Source organism: Miniopterus natalensis, chromosome 2 (assembly GCF_054644295.1).
Source record: "Miniopterus natalensis isolate mMinNat1 chromosome 2, mMinNat1.hap1, whole genome shotgun sequence".
Taxonomy (NCBI): Eukaryota; Metazoa; Chordata; class Mammalia; order Chiroptera; family Miniopteridae; genus Miniopterus; species Miniopterus natalensis.
Genome location: NC_142082.1, coordinates 142,434,478 through 142,457,321, shown reverse-complemented (window position 1 = coordinate 142,457,321; position 22,844 = coordinate 142,434,478). Strand labels below are relative to the sequence as shown.

The following is a 22,844-nucleotide window of genomic DNA, read 5'->3' as shown; positions in this document are numbered from 1 at the left end:
TCTGGGGTCTTCCCTGGCCTGGGAAGCTTCCCTGGGAGAACATTCTCCTGGCCTGAGCTGACCCCCTTGCATTTGGAGGAGCCCTCTTCTGGGAGTGAGTGTGTCTCTTGGCCAGCCATCTCTGGGCTGGCACACCAGGGAAAGTCTGCTGCCCCAGAGGCAGTGACCTCTGGAGAAAGAAATTTCAGATGGACACATTTGGAGGGACCCTATGTGTACTCTCATCCCAGGACAATGACAGACTCCCTCCCTCCCCCTCCCTCAGATCCCCTTGGCCAGGATGGAACTGAAGGCTGAGGAGGAAGAGGTGGGTGGCGTCCAGCCGGTGAGCATCCAGGCCTTCGCCAGCAGCTCCACGCTGCATGGCCTGGCCCACATCTTCTCCTACGAGCGGCTGTCACTAAAGCGGGCGCTCTGGGCCCTGTGCTTCCTGGGCTCCCTGGCCGTGCTGCTGTGTGTGTGCACCGAGCGTGTGCAGTACTACTTCAACTACCACCACGTCACCAAGCTCGACGAGGTGGCTGCCTCCCAGCTCACCTTTCCTGCTGTCACGCTGTGCAACCTCAATGAGTTCCGTTTTAGCCAAGTCTCCAAGAATGACCTGTACCATGCTGGGGAGCTCCTGGCCCTGCTCAACAACAGGTGGGTGGCTCCCACCCATCCCCCAGCCGGACTCAGAGTTGCATGCATCCCAGCTCCCAGATACCCCATCTCTAACTCCATAAAACCCAGACAACCTCTCCAGCGCCCTCCAGTCCCTGCCAAGCCTGCCACTCACTGCAAAGGAATTGGGGTACTGCTGAGCACTCAATTAAGGGTACCCAATCTCTGATCCCAGCATAGTCCAGAACAGCTGTGCCTCTACCCAGCTTGAGCTATGAGACATCACTGTTGCCCACCCTCCTGCTACTATGTCTTGATCTTCTTACTTGGGGGATGAGGGCAGACCATCTTTAGAGGGTAGAGAATAAAAGCCATAGCTCCTGCCTTGATCTCTTTGTCACCCCACCCTTCCCCCCGTGCTGAGATGCCCAGCCTCTGGGCAGCCACTGCAGATCCTTCTGTCTTCTCAGATCCTATGGGGCAGGTCCTCTGGACACGCCCTGCTCTCTTCTGTGCCTGTGCCCAGACCTGATCCCCAGGGCTGGATGGTGCCTCCCCCACCCCCTCAAGGTTGGGTCTGGGACACTGGAGGCCAAACGGAGGCAGGAACGGAAGGTCATGCTGATCCATGCGCTGCTCACCCCCGGCTCCAGGTATGAGATACCGGACACACAGATGGCAGATGAAAAGCAGCTGGAGATACTGCAGGACAAGGCTAACTTCCGCAGCTTCAAGCCCAAGCCCTTCAACATGCGCGAGTTCTACGACCGCGCCGGGCACGACATTCGAGACATGCTGCTCTCCTGCCAGTTCCGGGGGGAGGTCTGCAGCGCAGAAGACTTCAAGGTGGTGAGTGAGTCCCCTGGTGCAGAATGTGAGTCAGCCAGGCCCCCAGAGGAGGAGGAGACTAAGAGCAGGTGGGCCTATCATCCTGCTTGCTGCTCTGGGAGAGGAAGCTGTGGGTCTCGGGCTCCGAGGGGATTTTGTTCAGCATAGGGGTGCATTTGCTCTGTATGAGGGCTGGAGCCTCAGCCTTGTGTCTATGATATGGCAACAAAGAGAGTCCACAGCAGACAATACACACACACACACAGAACCTGGCATAGCCCTGACCCCACCAAGCTTACCTTCTGGGCCACAGGTGTCAGAGCTGGGGGGAGGGTCCAAGGACCATCACCTGGGAGCTGGAAAGAAATGCAGATTTGACTACCCCACCTACTGAGTCAGAATCTGCATTAAATGTTAAAATGATTTGAATTAAAGTTTGAGAAGCACTGTGAAACATGAAAAGCAAGGGAAGCTTTCTCTTAAATAGCCAGACAGGTAATTCTCTCTGTGCCACTCCACCTCACACACACACACACTGTTCAATTGGGTCACCCCCTTGCAGTCAAGAGCCACAGAGTCAGGGTCTGAGGAAGGAGAGATAATTTGGGGTACACAGTCATGGAGGAACTGGAAGCTCCCTTTGCTTCTTAAAACGGAGATGTCCCCCAGACACCCTCCATAGATGGGGCTGCTTCAAAGCCAGCACCCAGAGACGGTTAGGGAAAGTAACTGGCACCTCGTGTACCAGGTGATCCTAAGCAAGTCATACAGTTTCCTGAGGGGGTAGAATCAGACAGAGGCTGGAAAGGGACCAGAGGACCTGGAGGTGTGTATGAAAAATAACATCAAGCGAGAGGACAATGTTTGTAACTCTTCAGAGTGCTTCTAGACCTTCCTTCAATGCCCTGGATAAACAGCCATATCATCTCTATTTTACAAATGTACAAACTGAGAGGTAGAATGAGCTGCCCCGAGCTCACATAGCTGGTTAGTGACAGATTCGGGATCAGAACGCACGTCTCATTAAGTCCCAATGCAGTGTGCTCTTTTCGTTAACACTGCTGACCCTGGAGTCTGCGTATCTACTTCCAATTCTGGCCGCTGCTCTTCGAAAACCCAGCCTCTCCTAGGGCCCCTTGCTCTGCATGCCTGCTCTCAGTCGTCCACTCGCAGAACCTCCCCTCTCCCTGCCCATTCTCTCCCCTGCTTGCTCGCTTCCTCCCAGCACCATGGGAGCATGGACTGCATTCGTTTGTGTAGCAAGGCTGGAGCCGTGGTCATGCTTGCTATTTCCTGCTGAGGTTACACAGGACTTCCCAATCTTTTAGAGCCCTGCTCTGCAGACTGGCTTCATGAGCCTTTGTCAGTCCTACCAGACAAAGGTTATAGGACCACGCTACTTGCTGAGCCAAGCTGATGGGAAGCTTAATATGATGCAAGAACCACTTTCTTCCCTCTTTTCCCTCCTCAAAACAGGAAAGTCCTGGATTCCCCAGAGCCCAAGACCAAAGGGTTCCCAGGCTCACCAACTCTGCTCCCAAGAGGAGGAGTAGAATCATAGGTGAAGGTGGAAGTGAAGGCAAAGGCCCTCCTCCTCTCCCACATGCCCAATACACAGGCAGAAGAGACCACCACGAAAGAGAAAACCCACCAGCTTGGATGGTTTATAGCGCTGGAGGAGGGAGGACATTGCTTGGCGCAACCTGAGAAGGTGCTAAGGAACAAAATGTGGGTACGATTAGTCCATAGAGTGTTCAGTTGCTCCATCTGACTCATGTCTAGAGGGATTCCAACTGGTGAAGCTAAGTCATGTTTGGTTTGTGGAAATGAAGATGCTGGAACGTGATCATTCCATGTTGTCTAAGGAGCAATTCTAAGCTGTCAGATGGAGACATGACTAGTTCAGAAAGTTCTGGAGCAATCTGAGCTCTTCCTCTTGCTGGGAGAGAGATACGGGCTAGGAGCCTGCAGGACCAACACGGGCCCTTCCTGGTCTGGGCTGTCAGGGAAGAATAGGTTTTTTGTTTCCGAGCCAGACCCTGAATCTGGCTGAATCCAAACTTTTCAGCCCCTCCTTCCTTCTCTGGTTGACCTCGTTGCCGAGCCCTTCCCATGTCAGGAACTCTACCACTGCTGCCCACAGGGATGCTCCTGCATGGGTGGGATCGGTGTTGTGAGTCCATGTGTGACATCACCCTGGTGGAGAAGGGTCTGGCACTCCTCCAGCTCCCCGGCTCTAAGGGGCGCAGGCGCTCCCTGCCTGAGGCTCTGCTTCCCCTCTTCTCTCCTTGGTCTTAGTGAGCATCTGCCTCTTCGTCCTTGCCATTCTCTGCTAGATCAAAAGACATGTATCCAGCCACTATACAGATGCGCACTGACAGAAAACATCTGTATCGGGTCAGAGCTCAGGGAAGACCATTTTAGCATCTTGTACCACCTCAAGAGCAGAGGTTCTTAACTGGGGGTCCAAGCCCTGGCTCACAGAGTGTGCAAAATATGGTGTTTATGGGCACCATGGGAACTCCTTTGCAAGTTTCAAAAGACAACCCTCATCTAACCTGTAAGAGGTTGTGTGTGAGGGTGAGACTGTGTGTGAAGGTCTGTGTTTGTGAGGGTCTCTGTGAGTGTGTGAGGATCTGTGTGAGTGTGTGCGTGAGAGTGTATGTGAGGGTCTGTGAGAGAGTGTGTGTAAGGATCTGTGAGAGTGCATGTGAGAGCCTGTGTGTGACTGTGTGTGAGGGTCTGTGTCAGTGTGTGTGTGAGGGTCTGTGTGTGTCGGTGAAGGTCTGTGAGGGTGTGTGAGTGTGTATGCGGGTCTGTGTGTGTGTGTAAGGATCTGTGAGAGCGTATGTGAGCATCTGTATGTGTGTGTGAGTGTGTGTGAGGGTCTATGTGAGTGTGTATGTTAGGGTCTGTGTGTGTGTGAAGATCTGTGAGGGTGTGTGTGTGTGTGTAAGGGTCTCTGTGAGTGTGCATGTGAGGGCCTGTGAAGGTGTGTGTGCCCCTGGAGGATGGTTTAGGGGGCATAGGAATGGCATATTCTGCTCCCTCAAAGACCCCATCTCCCCTGATGGGACAAGCATCCCCCCAGATGTCTGAGCCCAGCTGAACCTTCTCAGGGGATAGAGTGCTTGGCAGGTCCATCCCCAGGCATGGCTGAGCCAGCTTGGGAGAGTGGGGCTGAATAATGGGAAACGTGGACTAAACCAGGGAGGAACTGGTTGGAAACTCTTGGACACTGAAGAGGGGGAGGGCAGTGGAGAGAGTATCCCCACAGCGGCCGGTTGGGTAGACCTTGGGAGCTCTCTCCTGAGCTATCAAAAGAGCCACCAGAGACCTACCCAGAAGACTCCCTCTGCCCAGGCCACCTCTTTCCCTTCATGGTGTGGTGCTTGGTTGCCAGGGCAACAGGGTCTGAGGTTCCACTCTCCCACCCTACCTCCATGCTACCCAGGCCAAAGCAGGGCAGGGGTTCCATGGAGGGGCCTGGGGGCGCAGCTGTCTGCTGGTTGTCTGGGTGGGGGCTGGGGGAGTGAGCACAGTTGCAGCTGGTGCCAGCCTCCAGCTGCACCTTATCTGTCCCTGGCAGTGGGAGCGCCGATGTGGCTGGAATGCTGAGCAGCACCAAGGGGAGAGGGCTGGCAGATGGTTGCCCAGTCTGCCCTATGCCACCCCCTCCTCCAGCTGAGACCCAGAGCCTCTGCCTGGGAGAGAGAGAAGCAGAATTCATTTCTGGACCCTGGAAAAGAAGGAAGGGGAGGGAGAGACTGGAAATCCTAGGAATGGATGTGTAGAGGGGACAGGATTCTCCCTCAGGAGGGGATGGAATTGCGGGACAAGGGGACAGAAACCCCTGAGGGGCCCACAGGAGTCCCCCAGGCCTCTGGAGTGGGGACAGTAATCCCCCAGAGGCGAGGTGGAGTGGGGAGGGTCCCCCTGGGGTTCTGGAGGAGAGAATCTTCTGGAGCACCTTGTAGGGGTGAGATGCTGACAAGAGGTGGGTGGAGGTGGGTGATTCTGGGACCCAGAGGGGAAGGAGAGGCCATCTTAAAGTAAGCAGAGCTGGGATGGCAGGTCCCAGGGAGAGCCAGGACTAACAGGGAGCTACCTCATTCCCAGGGTCGGCCCTGTCCCTTCACTGACACCCCTCACTCCCACACACCCTACCCATAGCACCTCAGACCAGGAGTCCCTGGGAGGACCCAACCTTACTACCTGGGTCTGTTCCCTCCAGCTAGGTAGGGAGCGGAGGGGCTCCTGAGGGGAAAGGCTGCCAGACTGCCACACACAGAGAAAGGAGGGTTATGGGCAACTCTACCCGGAGGCCTGGTGGTCTTCATGAGTGAAGGGGGGGCACATGCACCGATTGCAGAGGGACAGGAGAGCCTGCAGTAAAGAGGTTAACTTTGGAGGAGAGGTGCTCCAGACCTAGGGGTTCTTGGCTACTTCCTCCAGCCTTGTCCTTCCCTCCCTGAGAAGAGCCTCAGGTTGGAAGGAAGAGAGAGACTGGAGTAGAGTCAGTTGGAAGAATCCAGGGGACCCTAGATAGGGGTCTCTCTCTCTCTCTCTCTCTCTCTCTCTCTCTCTCTCTCTCTCTCTCTGCCTCTGCCTTTCCCCCTCTCTCCTACACTTACACACACACCCTTTGACTTAGTTGCCCCTCTCACCTCCTCCCTCCCCTGTCATTTCTGACTCCAGCCCTCTCTGAGACTACAGTCAGCTAAAAGGCTACTCTCAGTTAATTGATCTCCTGGCTGTTGGCTAAAGTAATAGGGAATTGATGTGAGTTACTAAGTGCCTCTGGGGGCAGAGCAGGAAGAGGGGTTGGGAGGAGGAGCACCTGTGAGCCTTGTGCCTTTCTCCCGCCCCAGCCTTTGGGCAACTAAAAGGTTTGGTCCTGCTGCACGTGGTGCGTCCAGGAAGCAGAGGGGAGGCCTACAGACAGGGGTGATGGTTCTGCTGTGGGTGGGAGTTGTTCTGAGCATGATTCAACTTCGTGGAAGACAGTTTTAAGTCTGGGGGAATGGTGAGGGAGGCTGACTATTAGGCAGGAGGTGTGTCAGTCTCCATTTGATTTATCCTGTGACAAAGCCCCTTCTGAGTGCCAGGCTCATGCTGAGTGGTGAGTGGGCAGACCCTGTCCCTGCCCTCTGGGAGCTTGGAGTGAAGGGCAGTACCCAGGCGAGCTCAGAGCTGAGAGGGTGGGCGGTAATAACAGAAGCCTTGGGAGTAAGGAGTGACACGCTAGGGATGAGAGGGTCCTCTGCGTCTAGGTGGAGCCCTCCAATCTTCCCAGCCTAGCTCAGCTATTCAAAAACTCCAGTTTAGCCTGGCCGGTGTGGCTCAGTGGATTGAGCAAGGTCCCATGCACCAAGAGGTTGCCGGTTCCATTTTGGGTCAGGGCACATGCTGGGGTTGTGGGCTCCATCCCCAGTAGGGGGTGTGCAGGAGGCAGATGATTGATGTTTCTATCTCTCTCCCTCCCTGCCTCCCTCCCTTTCTCTCTCCCCCTAAAAAATCAATTGAAAACATTAAAACAAACAAACAAACAAAAACTCCAGTTAGTAGAATGTGTGGTTTCTGCCCTGCCCCAACCTCCCCCAGCTGAGGACCAGCCCAGTCCTCCCCAGCAAGGGTCATTGCCTGCCTTTGGCCAGGCCCCTTAGGCACAAGCCTTCCCTCACTGTAGGTCTGAGGTGGCTGCTCCAGGAGCCTCTACCCTCCAGCAGAGAACCTTCCAGTGAGGACCCTGCGTGGGACCCTTCGGGGGGCGGAACCGGGAAGCAGACGGCAAGAATGAGCAGTGGTACCTAGTTTGGGTGGAGGGTGAGGCTGGGTGTTGGCACTCCTGGGTTCTATTTGGGGCATAGTTTCATCTGCTCCATTTCGGAGCTTCCAAGTCCAATTTCCTGTGAGGAGAGGGGGCTCTGTGAGGACTGTTAAATGATTCTTTGCCAAGGGGCAGCCCCTCCTGCAGCTTCTGGGACTCCGGCAAAGCCCACGCCAGCCCATGGATGTGCGGTACTGACTGTCCTGGACACATGGAACAGATATCTTCCTCATGGGAAAATTTTAAATGAGCATGAAACTGCTGTATATTCACCTTGAGGGGACGTTCCCTTAAGAAACTGTAAGGACAACCCTAGCCGATTTGGCTCAGTGGTTAGAGCATCGGTCCTTGGACTGAAGGGTCCCAGGTTCGATTCCGGCCAAGGGCACGTACCTCGGTTGCAGGCTCGATCCCCGGCCCCCGCCAGGGTGTGCGCGGGAGGCAGCCAATGGATGTGTCTCTCTCACACTGATGTCCCTCTCTCTCTCTCTCTCTTTCTCCCCGCCCTTCCACTCTCTCTGAAAAGCAATGGAAAAAATATCCTCGAGTGAGGATTAAAAAAAAAAAAAAGGAACTGTAAGGACAGAGTCTCTGCCACCCCAGGCTCTCCAAGACCATTCCCGAGGTAGAGGGAGGCAAGTTGTGATTTTTCTGAATTCCTATGAGTTCTTAGAAAGAAAAGCCTTTCCCACCCCTCTCATCTGCATCCTCTCGGTACCTCTGATAGTCCTGGGGGCCTGCGGGCACGGGGGTCGGGCTGTGCAGCTTCGTGTGTGCGTGTCTCCAGCTGGTGTGTCACATCATCATGGCGGGCTGGGAGCATTCCTAGGGGAGAGACTGCTGCAGTGGCCGTGACCATGGACAGCAGCCAACTCAGACTCCCTGCATGTGTGCCCCAAGTGTGCAAGCTCCCATGTGCACCTCCGTGGGCACATCTGAGTGGGAGAATGTGGGTGTAGACTAGGTTGTGAAGTGGCCGTGTGCGGATATGCAGGGGGCTGTGCAGCTCGCACTGTGTGGCTGTGGGAGAGAGCGTGTGTGCGGGCAAACCCCTGGTCGCATGCAGAGCACACACCAGCAAAATTAATCATCTTTTAGTCTCGCTTCGCAATTTACAAATTCCCTTTACTTTAGCTCATGTGATCCTCGTAATTCTGGGAGGCGGGAAGATGTTAATATCTTCCTTTGAAAGATGAGGAAACTGAGGCTCAGAGGTGTTGGGTGACTTGCCTGAGGTCACACAGCCAGTAAATGACAGAGCAGGACCTTGACTTCTCATCTTCTAAGTCCAGGTTCTTTGTGTGTGACTATAGGAGCGAGAGTGAGGTGTGTGGTGCAGGGTGCTCGGGCTCTCCAGCTGCGCATGCTCTGTAAAGAAGCAGTGTGGTGAGGCAGGAAGGGAAAGAAAGGGTGCAGAGGAGAAGGAATCCCAGCCTCAGGTTGGGCTCACCAAGTCTTTTCACTCCTCTGCCTTTTCACCACACCATTTGGCCAAGTCCCAACCTTAGATGAACCCACGGCTGCCTTCCTCAGGGTGGCTCCAGGACAGCCAGTCTCCACCAGAGGAAGTCACACAACAGACTAGCATGGAATCACATTGGTTCATGATCAACATCCTAAAATGGGCTGCAGTGCTGCCTGGCAACCTCACTGTGTTTTCCAGGTCGACTTGCTCTTCCCAGTGATTCCTGCAAACTTCTCCACTCCTCTCAAATAGCCACCCTTCCAGCCCCCTTCTCACCCTCAGCAGATGACCTTGGCTCCCACTTCACAGAGAGGATAGAAGCCTCGGACAAGGTCTCCTACTTCCTCTGGGAACCAGCCCCCCTCATCTAGGCTGAAATCTCAACCAGTTCTTTCCATCTGATCTCCTTCTGCCTTTATAGGAATTTTACTGTAAAGATCCTGCCTCTCCCTCCTCTACAGGCAGTCTCTCCCCCCACCAGCGAAACCTTCCCATGGACACCGAAACATGTTTAAGATTCTCCCATCTTGAATTTATAGCTATCATGACAGTTAACATTTATGAACACTTACTGTGCATCAGGTTTTAGGTTAATATAAAAACCCAAATACCAACGTCTGAACTCCACAGCCCCTTCCAACTCCCACACGCACTATGTCTCTGCTTCCTTTCACGGACAGAATTCTTAAAAGTGATGTATATATTCCACTGTCTTCATTTTTCCATCTCTAACTCACTCTCTGATCCTACTCCAGGCTGCCTTTTCCCGCCCCAAGCACTTCACCCAAATGGTTCCAGCCGAGTGACCTTCATGTTGCCAGACCCCACATTTTTTTTAACTTTTGTCTTTCAGTAACATTCAAAATCGTTGCCCACCACCTCTTCTTCCAACCGCCCTTTCCTGACAACCATACTCTGTCAGCCTTCGTCCTTTGTCTAGCCGATCCTTCTGTCCCTTTGCCAGTTCATTCTCTTCTGTTTGACCATTAAATGTTGGCACTACTCAAGTCTCAGTCCAAGCCTTCCTCTTCTTTGAAATCATAGGGTATGATTTAATGGTATAAAATGATGAATTTTTCATTAGTATATTTTTTATGTTGGTGTATCTTACAATTTAATACTTTACATATTACATTGGTATGTATTTGCATTGGTTTAAAAGTATAAAACACTTCCAGCCCCTCAGGAAGTTCCTCCGGACCCTTTCCTAGTCAATACTATCACATAAAAATCAACCGTTATTCTGACTTCTGTCAGGATAGAGAAGTGTCACCTGTTCTTGAACCTCCTAGAGTATATGTATCTTCCACAAGGTATATTCACTTCTGTGTCTGTTTTTTTTGTTTGCTTTCTTTGCTCATAATTGTGTCTGTGACATCCAGTCTCACCATTGTGTGTTGCAGTTCTCTTTCAGTGCCGTGTAGCATCTCATTATATAAATATACCAATTTATTTATCCATCTACTCTTGTTGGACATTTGGGTTGTTACTAGTTTGGGGCTATTATGACTAAAGCTACTACGAACATTCTAGTTCATGTCTTGGTTGACGTATGCACTCATTTCTCTTGAGTATATAACTAGGAGCTGTGGTTAAGTCATAGGTCAGGATTCTGTTTAGCTTTAGTGGATATTACAAAATCAGGCCTTTTTTCTGTCTATCATCATCTATCTATCATCTTTTTTTAAACTTTATACTCTATTCTTGGGCAGTCTGATCGTCACGCGTGACTTCAGTTGCCATCTACACGCTGACAACTGCCAAATGTATGTCTCAGCCCAGCTCTCTCCTCTTAGCATCAGTCCCTGTGGCCAACTTCCCACTTAACATCTCACATGGATGCCCCCAAGTCTCCAAAAAACCCAGCATGTACAAAGCCAAATTCATCATCTTACCTCCCAAACTAGTCCTTTACTTGTGTTTCTGATCTAGAGAGAGACCCCATCATTCACCCACTTATGCAAACTAGAAGTCGTCTCTGACACTCCATCTCCCTCACCTCTCGGTAAGATCTGCCAATGTTGCTTCCTAAACATCTCCACTCTGTTGCCCTGTTCAATCCACCCCACCACTCCTTGTCTCGCCTAAACCTGGCTTCCTAACAGGCTTTCTGGCAACCCCTCTGGCTCTTCCCGAGTGATCTCTTCAAAACACTTCTCGATCCCTTGAAATCCTTCCATAGGGAGTCTCTCATTGTCGTTGGACCAGAATCCTTACCCGCAGCCTTCAAGGCCTGAGGGGTCTGGGTCCTGCCTGCTTTTCCAGCCAGTTCTTACCCTCCTCTCAGGTCTCTTCCCTCAGGGCCTTTGCACAAACTCTGGTCTCTGGAGTACTCCCCCCGACACATGCAGACCTTCACCTAATTATTCCTTATTCTTTAGGAATTCAAGCATCACTTCTTCAGAGAAAAAAGACCTTTCTTGAGTCCCCAGTCTGGGTCAGACTCTCTGTCACTCACCCCCCAAAAAACGTAGTTTTTCATAACACTTACCAAAGTGTTTTGTGATTTTTAAAAACTGATGTCTATCTCCCCATTAGACGTTAAGCTCACTGAGGGCAGGATCCTGGTCCTTTATCTGTTCCCCATGTGTCCTCAGCACACAGACACTCAGAGAACATTTGATGAGTAAACGAAAGGATAAAGAAGCCTGGCCGGCGTGGCTCAGTGGTTGAGCGTCGGTCGACCTAGGATCCAGGAGACCACGGTTTGATTCCCCTGTCAGGGCACATGCCTGGATTGCAGGCTCAACTCGGGGGGGGGGGGCACAGGAGGCAGCGGATCAATGACTCTCTCATCATTGATGTTTCTCTCTCTCTCACTCTCCCTTCCTTTTTCTGAAATCAACAAAAATATATTTTAAAAAAGAAAAGAAAGAAAGGATAAAGAAAAAGAGAGGGATTTGGAGAATAACCTAATTCTAGTCTCAAGCTCTCTACTGCTCTCCATGAGACTTGAAGAGGTCACTATGCCTCAGTTTCCTCATTTGTCAAAGGAGGGTGAAATTACTCAACCTGCTTACTTCTCTGGGTTGTATAAGGATCCCATGAGCTATCATTTGAAGAGCATGAAACATACCACAGATGTGAGGGGTGGTTGGAGTTCAGAGAAAGATGTAGAGAAAGGCAAACCCCACTAAGTGACCACACACAGCTTAGGAGAGGTCCTGGCTAGGGAGCAAGGTGGGGAAGGGTCTCTCCTTGGACAGAGCGTTCAGAAGTGCTGTTCTGTATGTGTGGCTGCTTGGGCACTTCTGGGGCCCTCTGTGTATGCTCGAGGGTCTGTGTGTGCTGCTTGCCTCACCTCCCCATTACTGCGAAAAACCTGGATTTGTCTACTGGAACGAGCTGAGATAGGAGAGAAAGTTAGAAGATGGACAAGGAAGTGCAATTAGGGTGTGTGTTGTGTTTGTTGCCCCACAAGAGAGTGGTGTGTCTGTGCAAAGATGTGTAGGTGTGCTCTGTGGGTCTTTGTACTGGTGTGGGAAAGAAGTGTCCACCATACCAGATTTGCTGTCCTCTAAAGCTGCCGTGTGGGCACGCCCTTCTCCGTGGTGAGCCCCCCCCCCCCCCCCCCCCCCCCCGGAAGCTTCCCCTGCCTTAGTTTCTTCCTTCTGGAAGTCCAATCTACTTCCCCTGCCAGGAAGTCTGAAGGAGGGGGACAATGCCCTCTAGCGGGTGTGGAAGGTATGGCCAGCCCAAGCCTCAACCTAGGCTGCCCCACCCCAGCCCAAGTCTGGAACCCACCTCTGAAACATATCCTGAGGACATGCAAAGCGCCACAGCTGAGGTCTGGTAGGCAGGATGAAAATGCACATGGGAAAGGAACCCATGGATGCATACAGGGGAAGCAGGAGGACAACAGCTGGAGGTGAGGTCTCTCTCTCATCTCCTCATCTCCTTATCTCTGGTTGCCCAGGGTGTTCCTGGTCTTTCTTGGTTCCTGTTCCTCCACTTGGTCCTTGGGTCCTGCTCTTTCATTCCCACAGTCCCTGTCCTCAAGGAGCTACTGGTCATTACTCATGTCTGAAGGGCCTTGAGCAAAACTGGACCTTTCAGTCTGTTCCCTGTGGAGTCAGGGAAGGCTTCTTGGTAGAGGTAATGTATGAGTAGGGTCTTGAAATATGAGTAGAAGTTCTCCAGATGGAGTCCAGGGAAAGCATGAAACCATGGATAAGCCTGGTGTATCTGCAGAGTGGGAGAAGGGCATGGCGGCCGGACAATGGGGTGAAGGGGAGGTGAGGCTGGAAGGTAAATTACAAAGGCCAATGGGGTTGGGGTTGAATTTTACCAAGAGGCACTAGGGAATGAGAGGTCTTTAAGCAGGAGGATGGTCAGAATTGCATAGCATGCACTGAAGATGGGGAGAAACTGCAGGGATGGGGGGAATTGGGGAGACCCTTTGAAAGGCTGTTGTTTGGGCAAAAGAGGTAGAGGCCAGTCTGAGGGCAATGGTGTAAGGATGGAGAGAGGCCAGATCTCAAAGGCTGCTCTTCTCTGGGGCCTCTGTGTCCCTGGCAGCAAAGCTGAGGCCAAAGGTCCCACATCAGTCAGTCGGTTCTGCTAGAACCTGGCACCCTGCCTCCCATACCCAACACACTCCAGGGTCTCTGCATGCAAATAGAGCGGGGAAGGAGGGGAGAGGAGGGGGAGGGGAGAGGAGGGGGAGGGGAGAGGAGGGGGAGGGGAATAGGACGTGGGCTGTGGAGGGTTAAGATGTGGTAAGGCCCAAGTAGACCTGCCTGACCTCCACTGCTCTTCCTCTGGCCCTGCAGAGGAAGGGTTAATATGCTTCACCTCCCTCCCTCCCCTCCTTAGGTCACCTTCTAGGCCCTGGAGACTTGGCTGGTGGCTCAAGTTCCTCAACCAGTGGCCCTGAGTAATCAGAGCCCACAGAGGGGCCAGGGGCCTGGGGGAAGGGAATGAGAAATTGGGGACAAGGGGAGCCTCAGAGACTGAGGGGCTGGGGGCATTTGTGAGGCTGAGGGTTTTGGGGGTACTCAGGTAGGTTCCCAACACTCTCCACCTGACCCAGGACTGGGTCTCTGCTCTGATCTCAGTTTCTTCCACCCACTAGGAGAGAATTCCTCGAACTCCTCTCCTGCACTGTTGGGCAGTGGGCAAGCCAGGAAGGGGAGTGGTGATCGTTCAGGAAGCTTTTCAGCTGCAAGAGACAGGGTCCCTCCCCCCAGTGCCAGGAACTGGCCATAAATGAGTCTGTGGTCAGTGAGAGACCTGTGCTAATGGAACCTGGGCTGCCCCCCAAGCCACAGAGGGAATGGAGGAGGGGAAAGTGGCCTAAGCACAGCTCAGCATGGGGGAGGGTGCTGTCCCCAAGTGGAGGTGGGTGAGGGGACCTAGAGTAGGAGGAGTGAGATCAGGGACCAGCTGGAGGCAAAGTGGAAGGCAAGGAAGCCCGAGTACAGGAGAATCAGGGGTCCAGGAAATAACTGAAAGTAGACGAGGGTCAGGACAGTGACTGAAAGAAAACTGAGAATCAAAAGGCATAGTTAGAAGAGAGCTGGGGTGTAATGGGGTATTGGGAGAGCTGGGAGTCAGTGAAACAATTTGGGGGTGATGAATCAGGGGGCGCTGGCGAGGAGCTAGAGGTCTGAGGCAGAGCCATGAGAGCACGGGGCCCAGGTCTCAGAGGCGGGGCTGGGCCAGGTGAGAAGTGGGGAGAGGACCCTGGACTGGGATGGGAAGGCGAGGGGGTTGCTGAGGAACAGATTGGAGGAGAGGGAGCTTGAGGGTGTGTGTGATGGGGAGGAGCAGAGGCTGTTGCTGGCTTGGCAGAGGGAGTAAAGGACTCTGGTAGGTCCCATTTCACCTGGAGAGGTGAGCACCAGGAGCCCCTAGGACTTCCCAGTGTTCCATTCTGTTTTCAACCCTCTCCTTCCTGCTGGAGCTGGTGACAGAGAAGGGTCTCCAACCCCTGTCCTCTCCATCAGCCTCCCTTTCCCACTGCCATCAATTATTCATCAGCCCGGACACCGCCCTCCCTGGCAGGGCAGGCTGGTCCTCCCCTCCACGCCCCGCCCCGTCTCAGCCACACCGACACGGAGGCCCTGGCGAAGCAGGACACGGCAGCCAGCGGCAGAGACCTGGCAGAAGGGCTGGGTGGCTGGCCCTGCCAGGTCCCCTGGGATCACATCTCCTTTCTCCTGCTCCTGCCACCCCCTGGGTGCCAGGAAGCCCCTGGTGAAGATGCCAATTCAGATCTTCTGCTCCGTGTCATTCTCCTCTGGAAAGGAGGCCCCAGGGCCCTTGGGAGATGTCCAGAGTCCCCACCAGCAGGAGCAGCAGCAGCAGCAGCAGCCGAGAGACAGCTCAGAATCAGAAGAAGAGGAGGAAGAGAAGGAAGAAGAGCCAGCCAGGAGGGAGGTCAGAGAGGGGGACTTTTCGGAGGATTTGGTGGCCTTCGCCAACAGCTGCACCCTCCATGGCGCCAGCCACATCTTCGTGGAAGGGGGTCCAGGGCCGAGGCAGGCCCTGTGGGCAGTGGCCTTTGTCCTGGCACTGGGTGCCTTCCTGTGCCAGGTAGGAGACCGAGTCGCCTATTACCTCAGCTACCCGCACGTGACTCTGCTAAACGAGGTGGCCACCACGGAGCTGGCCTTCCCAGCGGTCACCCTCTGCAACACCAATGCCGTGCGGCTGTCCCAGCTCAGCTACCCTGACTTGCTCTACCTGGCCCCCATGCTGGGCATGGATGAAAGTGATGACCCTGGGGTGCCCCTCGCCCCCCCAGGGCCCGAGGCTTTCTCTGGGGAGCCCTTTAACCTGCACCGCTTCTACAACCGCTCCTGCCACCGGCTGGAGGACATGCTGCTCTATTGCTCCTACTGTGGGGGGCCCTGCGGCCCCCACAACTTCTCGGTGGTGAGTGGGGGCCCATGCCTGCCATGGCACCCCGAGAGTGTTTGTCATGGCTCACCCTAACCATCACTTGCTGGGGCAGGGGCTGGGGCTGGCGGGTCCTGCTCCTCCCCCACCTTACCTGGACCACCCACCCTCTGTGACATGTCCCAGAGAGGCCAGGGTCTGAAGCTGGGCTGCTATACCCAGCACCACTCTTCCTGTTAAAATCTTGAAAGGTATCTGTGCTAGTTGGTAATTAGCTGCTGCCCAGGGGCCCTGGTGTCTCGAATATCCTCTAGTGTGTCCAGATTTCCCTGTGATCCGGCAGGACCCTACCTTACTTCATCTCTGAGGTCAGCCTCTGACCTGATGGTGGGTGCCTGTTCCCGGCAGTAACAGTGTTGACTGTCGTCCCTGGATGGGAGCTGGGGCAGGTGCCACTGGTTTCTGGAGGTGGAAGAGTGTGGAAGGGAGGCGGAGGGGTGGGCACAGCCCTCATCTCCATCTCACCACACCCTCGTCCTGCTCCCAGAGCAGGGACTTCAATGCATCTTCCCCTGGTCTTCCTATGCTCCTCCTACTGTGTGTGCGTGTGTGTGTGTGTGTGTGCATGTGTGTGTGTGCGTGCCGTGCCTGCATGTGCCTGTGCCTGTGCCTGTGCCTGTGCCTGTGTGTTATTCTGAGGGAGAATAACAGGCATCCTCTAAGTCCTTCCTCCTCCCCTCCAGCTCTAAGTGGCCAGGGACTCTCTTCCCAGGGAAGCCCTCACTGGGAGTCAGCCTCCTGGTTGCCTTGCCACTCCGGAGTCTAAAGCCTTTCCTGCTGAGGGATCGCGTGGCACCCCACCCCTTCCCCAGTTCAGCGCCCAGTTCTGTCTGACCAGGTGCCAGAGGCCAAGCCTTCCCTCCCCACACACCTATCCCTCAGGCCCCAGCCTCCTTCCTAGTGCGGGAGCAGGTGGGCATCGTCATAGCAGTGCATCACAGATGGGCTGCAGGCAGACGGGGACCTGGAGGTCTGGTCCACTGGGCCTCAGGCCAGGAGGTATAGGAACACCCGACAAGGAAGGGATCAGCCTGGCTTCCTTCCTCTGACCTGTGTAGAGCAGACACTTCTCACCCACCACCACAAGATGGCAGCAGCAGTCTGCCAGCCAGCAGCATAGCTGAGCCAGGGCACCGCTGGCGCTCCCAGAGCCTCAGCCACCTGCAGCCCACATCCCCAGGTGGAGGGTAGCTTGGGTGTGTGTCCAGCCTGGAACCTACAGCTGAATGCCACAAAACCTAAGAGTGGGCTGTGGGGGATTAGGAGCAGAGTTCTCTCTCTACCTCGTCTCAGGACCTGGCCCCTCCAAATGGGGGACAGCATGCTTTCTTTTCTGGAGCGAGGAGGAGGCTGTTCTAGGAAGGTGAAGGGGGCAAGGACACTATTTCCTAGTGACCAACCCACTCTCCCCCTGCTGCTTCGGTCTGGTTGGACACTGTCTCTCTCATTCTCTGGGCTGTGTCTGTACTCACCTGTGACTTGCTCTGTGGACTTTGTCACCATCCAGTAGTAGTAAAACACACTCACTCTGTTTGTGGGAACCTGGAGGCATTTAGGGAAGCTGTGGAGAAAAGGCCATAACAAATTGGTTTATTCTTCTCTCTGTGGGGATAAGGGCTGCTCTGGGGCATGGAGTGGGGAGAATGCCCCAGGGCAGAGATCTGTTCGGAGGCCCTGACAGTTGTGCATGAGCATTGCCAGACGTGCCATGCCCTGGGTGCTCAGTACCCAGTGCTGACAAAAGAGCTGCTGGTGCTTGGGTGAGCGTGGCCCTTGGCATGGCAACTGGGTCTACTTTCAAGTTCTGGTGATAATGGGACAGTGATGGATGTAAGGGCTAATGGCTGGGGGAAACTAAAAAGCTTAACTTGGTTTGGAGGAGGGTCTTGGGGAGAGAAGAATTCAGATGCCTGGGGTATGGCAGTGATGGGATCCTGATGACGGAGGTGTATTTGTCAGGGTCCCAGAAAGAAAAAGATTGCCACTCAGTTTAATTGAAAAGAATTTAACAAAGGGGCTGTTTACAGAGCTGTGGGCAGGTCTGAGGAAACCAATAAGGGGGCCTGAGGCACCTGACAGCAGTGGGAAATTGGTACACACAGGCTGAAGGAGCAGGGGAGCCCTCCTGGAAGGATTTGCTGTCACCGAAGGTCTAAGCCACTGCCAGAACACTCTCAGAGAAGTGTCCTATCTCTCCCCTAATCCCTTACTGATACCTCCCATTAGCCAAACCCAGGTAGCAAAGGAGGACCCCACAGGGATCAGCTTTCCAGTGCACACAGCAGGGCAAAGAAGGACAGAGGATGGGTGGGCAAGAAGACAAATGGGCTGCACAGGAGGAATCAATCCTAAGGGGTTGCGATTTCAGCAGTTGGGGGGCAGTCTGGGACAGCCCTTGGTGGGTAAGGGATGCTGACAGGACGCTCAGGCTCTTCACTCTGCCCCTGCCAGGTCTTCACACGGTATGGAAAGTGCTACACGTTCAACTCTGGCCGAGATGGGCGTCCACTGCTGAAGACCATGAAGGGTGGGACGGGCAATGGGCTGGAGATCATGCTAGACATCCAGCAGGATGAGTACCTGCCTGTATGGGGGGAGACTGGTATGTCATCTCTCAGGGGCCCCTCCCCATGGTTCCAGGCCTCAACCTCTGCCAGAGGACTCCTGGGCTCCACTGTGGGACCTGAGGCAGGCCTTGGGCTCTCCTCCCTTCCTCCCAGCATCTCACCATCTCCTTCTCTGACTCTACCTGACTGCCACACTCACATTTCTCCAGCTCCCCCTTCCTGGCTCAGTTACTCTCCAAGGTAACCAGCCATCCCTTTCTATCTGTGGCTGCCACTCACTCTATAAATAACTCCCTCTCTTGGGCTGCCTTCTGTCTGTCTGGTCTCAGGGGCCTTGGGGCAGGGAGAGATGGGGGGAGGGAGAAAAGGAGGGGGAGAGATGGAGATCATCTGAGAGAAAGAATCTGAAACACCAAGATGCATAGCCGAAGCCAGGTAAGAAGTGTGTAGGCTGCGGGGGTCATCTGGGCAGCATGGGGCTGGTGAACCCAGAAGGAAGCTAGGGATGGGCTGGGGTCCCATAAACAAATCCCCCCAGTCCCAGTGTATGCTGTGCTTATTTCCAGGAGAGGCAGGATGTCCCCAGCTCTGGGGGAGGTTAGGGAGTCAGAAACCCTCCCAACAACACCCTCCCCCACACCCCCCCACTCCGCCCCGCTCATTCTCATAGACGAGACGTCCTTCGAAGCTGGTATCAAAGTGCAGATCCACAGTCAAGACGAACCTCCCTTCATCGACCAGCTGGGCTTTGGCGTGGCCCCAGGGTTCCAGACCTTTGTGGCCTGCCAGGAGCAGCGGGTGAGAAGGCCACAGGAGGACAGTCCCGGGGTGGGGTGTTGAGGGGTCAAGATAGAGTGATGGGCCATTCCTAATGGGAGGAACAGATGAGCCAGAGCCTGGGTAGCAACCTGACAAGTAAGAAGCATGAATGAGCTAACAAACCAGGATGTCCCCTAAACTCTGAGACGCTCAGAGGCTGCGGAGGGAAAGGGGCAGGGCTCCTGAGTTCTGCATCTTGTTAGAGAAGTCCATCAAGGTGCCTGGGGAGAAGTCCCCACACCCCCCAGCTCCCTGGCTCTCCCAGCAGCTCATCTACCTTCCCCCTCCCTGGGGCACCTGCAAAGCTGTTACCATGGACTCGGATTTCTTCGACTCCTACAGCATTACCGCCTGCCGCATCGACTGTGAGACCCGCTACCTGGTGGAGAACTGCAACTGCCGCATGGTGCACATGCCAGGTCAGGCCCCAAAGCTCCAAACACAGTCCTGGGGCCCCTCAGCCCGCACTGCCCCTCACCAGCTCCCCATGCTTATCAACCTCCTGCCCACGTGGAAGCAGGACCATCTGGCTTCTCCCCACCCAGTTCCTGCCCCATCCCACACCCCTGTCTCTGATCTCATTTCCTACCTGTACCCAGAGGGATGGGTGGGAAGGGTCCAGGAGGAATGGGCTGTGGGGTGGGTCGCCTCCAGGACAGACTGGGGGCTAGCTAGTCCTACTGTCTCCTTCTCTTTCAGCTTTCAGCTTCTAGACCTTTGTAAAAATCACTGTCCCAAGAGCCCTTTAATCTCCATCCTGCACCACTGTCTTTTCTCCTCTGTAGGGGACGCCCCATACTGCACTCCAGAGCAGTACAAGGAGTGTGCGGATCCTGCTCTGGGTGAGCGCCCCTGTCTGGGGGGAGGAGAGGAGGGACTACCAGCCATATGCACAGGGGTTTCAGATCAAGCTCCCAGAAACTTCAAATAACTCCTGGAACAGGCTTCACCTGAACTGTCCTGTGTCTGACTTTAGCAGGGCTGGAAATAGCATCTCCAGAGGCCTCTGTGAAAAAAGGACAAGGGTCACCTGGGAGGGGCCCTCATCCTCTGTCTCCTCAGCACCTCAGCTGGTTGACTCCCAAGGACTCTGAGGGAATGAGATGCAGGGCTAGGAAATACCCACGGGGGGGGGGAGAGGGGGACTGGGTGAGGTTCAACACAGGGCAGGCACACGGCCAAGGTGAAGGGCAGGTCAGAAAGAGAAGGGGGCCCGGGGTTCCTTTGGGCAAGGCCAGGATGCGCGTGGGAAGGTGCTGGCGGAAGGGCACCACTCAACTGGTGCCTCTCACCTGGCTGGGCACAGACTTCCTGGTGGAGAAGGACCAGGAGTACTGTGTGTGTGAAATGCCCTGCAATCTGACCCGCTATGCCAAGGAGCTGTCCATGGTCAAGATCCCCAGCAAAGCATCAGCCAAGTACCTGGCCAAGAAGTTCAACAAGTCTGAGCAGTACATAGGGTAAGCGCTCTGGCTGTGCAGGGCGGGGCCCTTGGGCCGGGACTGTGAGGGGTGTCAGCAGGCTTTGGTGGGGCCAGCAGACAAGAGGAGGTTGACTCTGGGGTGAGGAAAGATCCAGTCCAAGTAAGCAAGGAAAGCGCCTCTCTCCTTCCTCCTCGCCTCACCGTCCATTTTCATTCTTGCTGTAACTGGGCCACCTCACACTTGCTAGTGTGCGGAGCGTCTTTTCATATATGCCATCGCATCCGATTCTCACAACAACCCTAAAAGGCAGGTATCCCCATCAGCATCTCATTTGATGGATCTGGAGACTGAGACTCAGAGAGGATAACTTGCTAAAGTCACCTAGCTAGCAAGGGACAGAGATGTGACTTGAACCTAGGTCTCCTCCCCCAACCCCTTTACAGGGAGAACATCCTGGTGCTGGACATTTTCTTTGAAGTCCTCAACTATGAGACCATTGAACAGAAGAAGGCCTATGAGATTGCAGGGCTCCTGGGTGAGCTGCTGATGGCACCTGTCCCCTTCCCATGTCATGGGCACGGTGTGACACCCTACCACCCAAAGCAGGCTGCTCACTCTGTCCCATGAGCTCTTCCTCCTTAGCCATCACCAGGGGCTTTTCCCCAAATTGTGCTGTCTTGGTATGTTGTGGAGGGAGGGGCTGAGCCTCCTCTCAGAGCAAAGCGGAGGAGATATGCCTGTGGTCATGAACGGGGGACTATTTCATGCGCCCTTGAATATTTTCCTAGAGAGTAAGAGTGTTGGGGTTTCATAAACAATTATTTTTTTCTGAATAACACCTATTCATTTTAGAAAAGTAGGGGAAAACACACAGAAAGGCATGGAGAAGGAAACAAAGACCCCATCAGAATCACTTTGTGCTCCTTCTGGGCAAAGGCTCTGGATCCTTTGCACTTGTGACTTGCCTGCCCCTGTCCCAGTGGGCTCTGCGGCTCCGACGGGGTCTTGATCCTACTGACGTCCCTGTGCCCCCCTACAGGTGACATTGGGGGCCAGATGGGGCTGTTCATCGGGGCCAGCATCCTCACAGTGCTGGAGCTCTTTGACTACGCCTACGAGGTAAGCGGGGGTGGGGTGCCAGGGCGGGGCCGTGGAAGGGGGGGTGCTAGGCCGCCCACACACCCACCCACCGCCCCGCGTGTGCCAGGTCATTAAGCACAAGCTGTGCAGACGAGGGAAGTGCCAGAAGGAGGCCAAAAGGAGCAGCGCAGACAAGGGCGTGGCCCTCAGCCTGGATGACGTCAAACGACACGTGAGGAAGCCAGAGACCGGTGCCCCCGGGCCCCGCCCCTCCCCCGTCACCCCTGGACCACGCCCCTGCCGCCTTTTCCCCTTTGCCCCCCACGCCCTCCGCTAGCCCTGGATAACCAGTCCCCGTCCCGTGCGTTCCCCCAGAACCCGTGCGAGAGCCTGCGGGGCCATCCTGCCGGGATGACGTACGCTGCCAACATCCTACCTCACCATCCGGCCCGAGGCACTTTTGAGGACTTTACCTGCTGAGCCCCGCAGGCCACTGTACCAAAGGCCTAGACGAGGAGGGCTAGAAGAGCAAAGGGCCCCCAGCTGCCCCCCACATCTGCCCTGGGGCCCCCCTCCCCCCTCCCAAGGTAGCCCCCACTCCTGGGCAGTCCTTTCCTCTTGTCTGCGGTGAGGAAGGAGTCTTGACCATAGAGTACTCTCCCTGTCTCTATCCCATTCTTTTTATTTTTAACAAAACTAATCTAAAAAAGAAACTAAAAAGAGAGAACTGGGCAAGTGACCTCAGGCTGCCCCTCTCTGCTCCATGCTGCCTCCCCCAGCTCCCAGCCTGAATTCTGTCTGTCTGGTTGTCTGTCATCTGAGTGTCCACCTACATTCTGCTGCCACCAGTCACCCCCCTACTGGGGGGTGGAGGGGATCATTCAGATCTGGAATTTGGCCCTAAACCAGAGAATGTATCTTGAAGGGGAGGGATAGTGGTGGTGGTGGGGGCTTCCCCAGCCTTAAGAGACCCTCTCAGCCCAGTGACCACCTCCCAACCCCAAGCCTCCAGGCAGAAACTAAGACCTTAGTCCCCTCCATACACACACCGTGTGAAGTCACTAGGGAGGTGGGGGTAGGGATCCCCTGAAGAGGTGGAAATGGGGACAAGATGTGGCCCTGGTGCTGTAGGCCACATCCTGATATCTACAAGTTCACCCCCACTCCAGAGATGCTGGAGAGAATTCCCAAGAGGCAGCCCTGCTCTACCATCCCATAAAAGATCCAGCTGGTTGGCTTCCAGCTCAGGGAGAGGGGCACTGGTGCCTAACTTCACTGGTCCCGCTCCCAGGGGCCCCTGCAGAGGGCCACATCCATAAATTTTC

The 22,844-nt window shown here is 54.7% G+C and overlaps 1 protein-coding gene across 3 annotated transcripts; it reads left to right on the top strand.

The window, feature by feature from the left end:
* Positions 1-280: 280 nt before the first annotated feature.
* ASIC1 (acid sensing ion channel subunit 1) lies at positions 281-21,999 on the top strand. 3 transcript variants are annotated; one of them, XM_016201080.2, is made up of 11 exons: positions 281-642; positions 1,257-1,452; positions 18,081-18,231; positions 18,867-18,994; positions 19,284-19,434; positions 19,801-19,857; positions 20,322-20,475; positions 20,883-20,974; positions 21,479-21,558; positions 21,647-21,751; positions 21,895-21,999. In XM_016201080.2, exons 1-11 carry the CDS (start codon positions 281-283, stop codon positions 21,997-21,999), a joined length of 1,581 nt encoding a protein of 526 aa, XP_016056566.1. The 3 variants fall into 3 exon arrangements, with proteins under 3 accessions (XP_016056566.1, XP_016056567.2, XP_087670047.1); XM_016201081.2 differs by lacking the exons at positions 281-642; positions 1,257-1,452 and adding an exon at positions 14,931-15,605; XM_087813921.1 differs by lacking the exons at positions 281-642; positions 1,257-1,452 and adding an exon at positions 14,931-15,605 and having other exon boundaries at positions 19,281-19,434.
* The last annotated feature ends 845 nt before the right edge of the window (positions 22,000-22,844 follow it).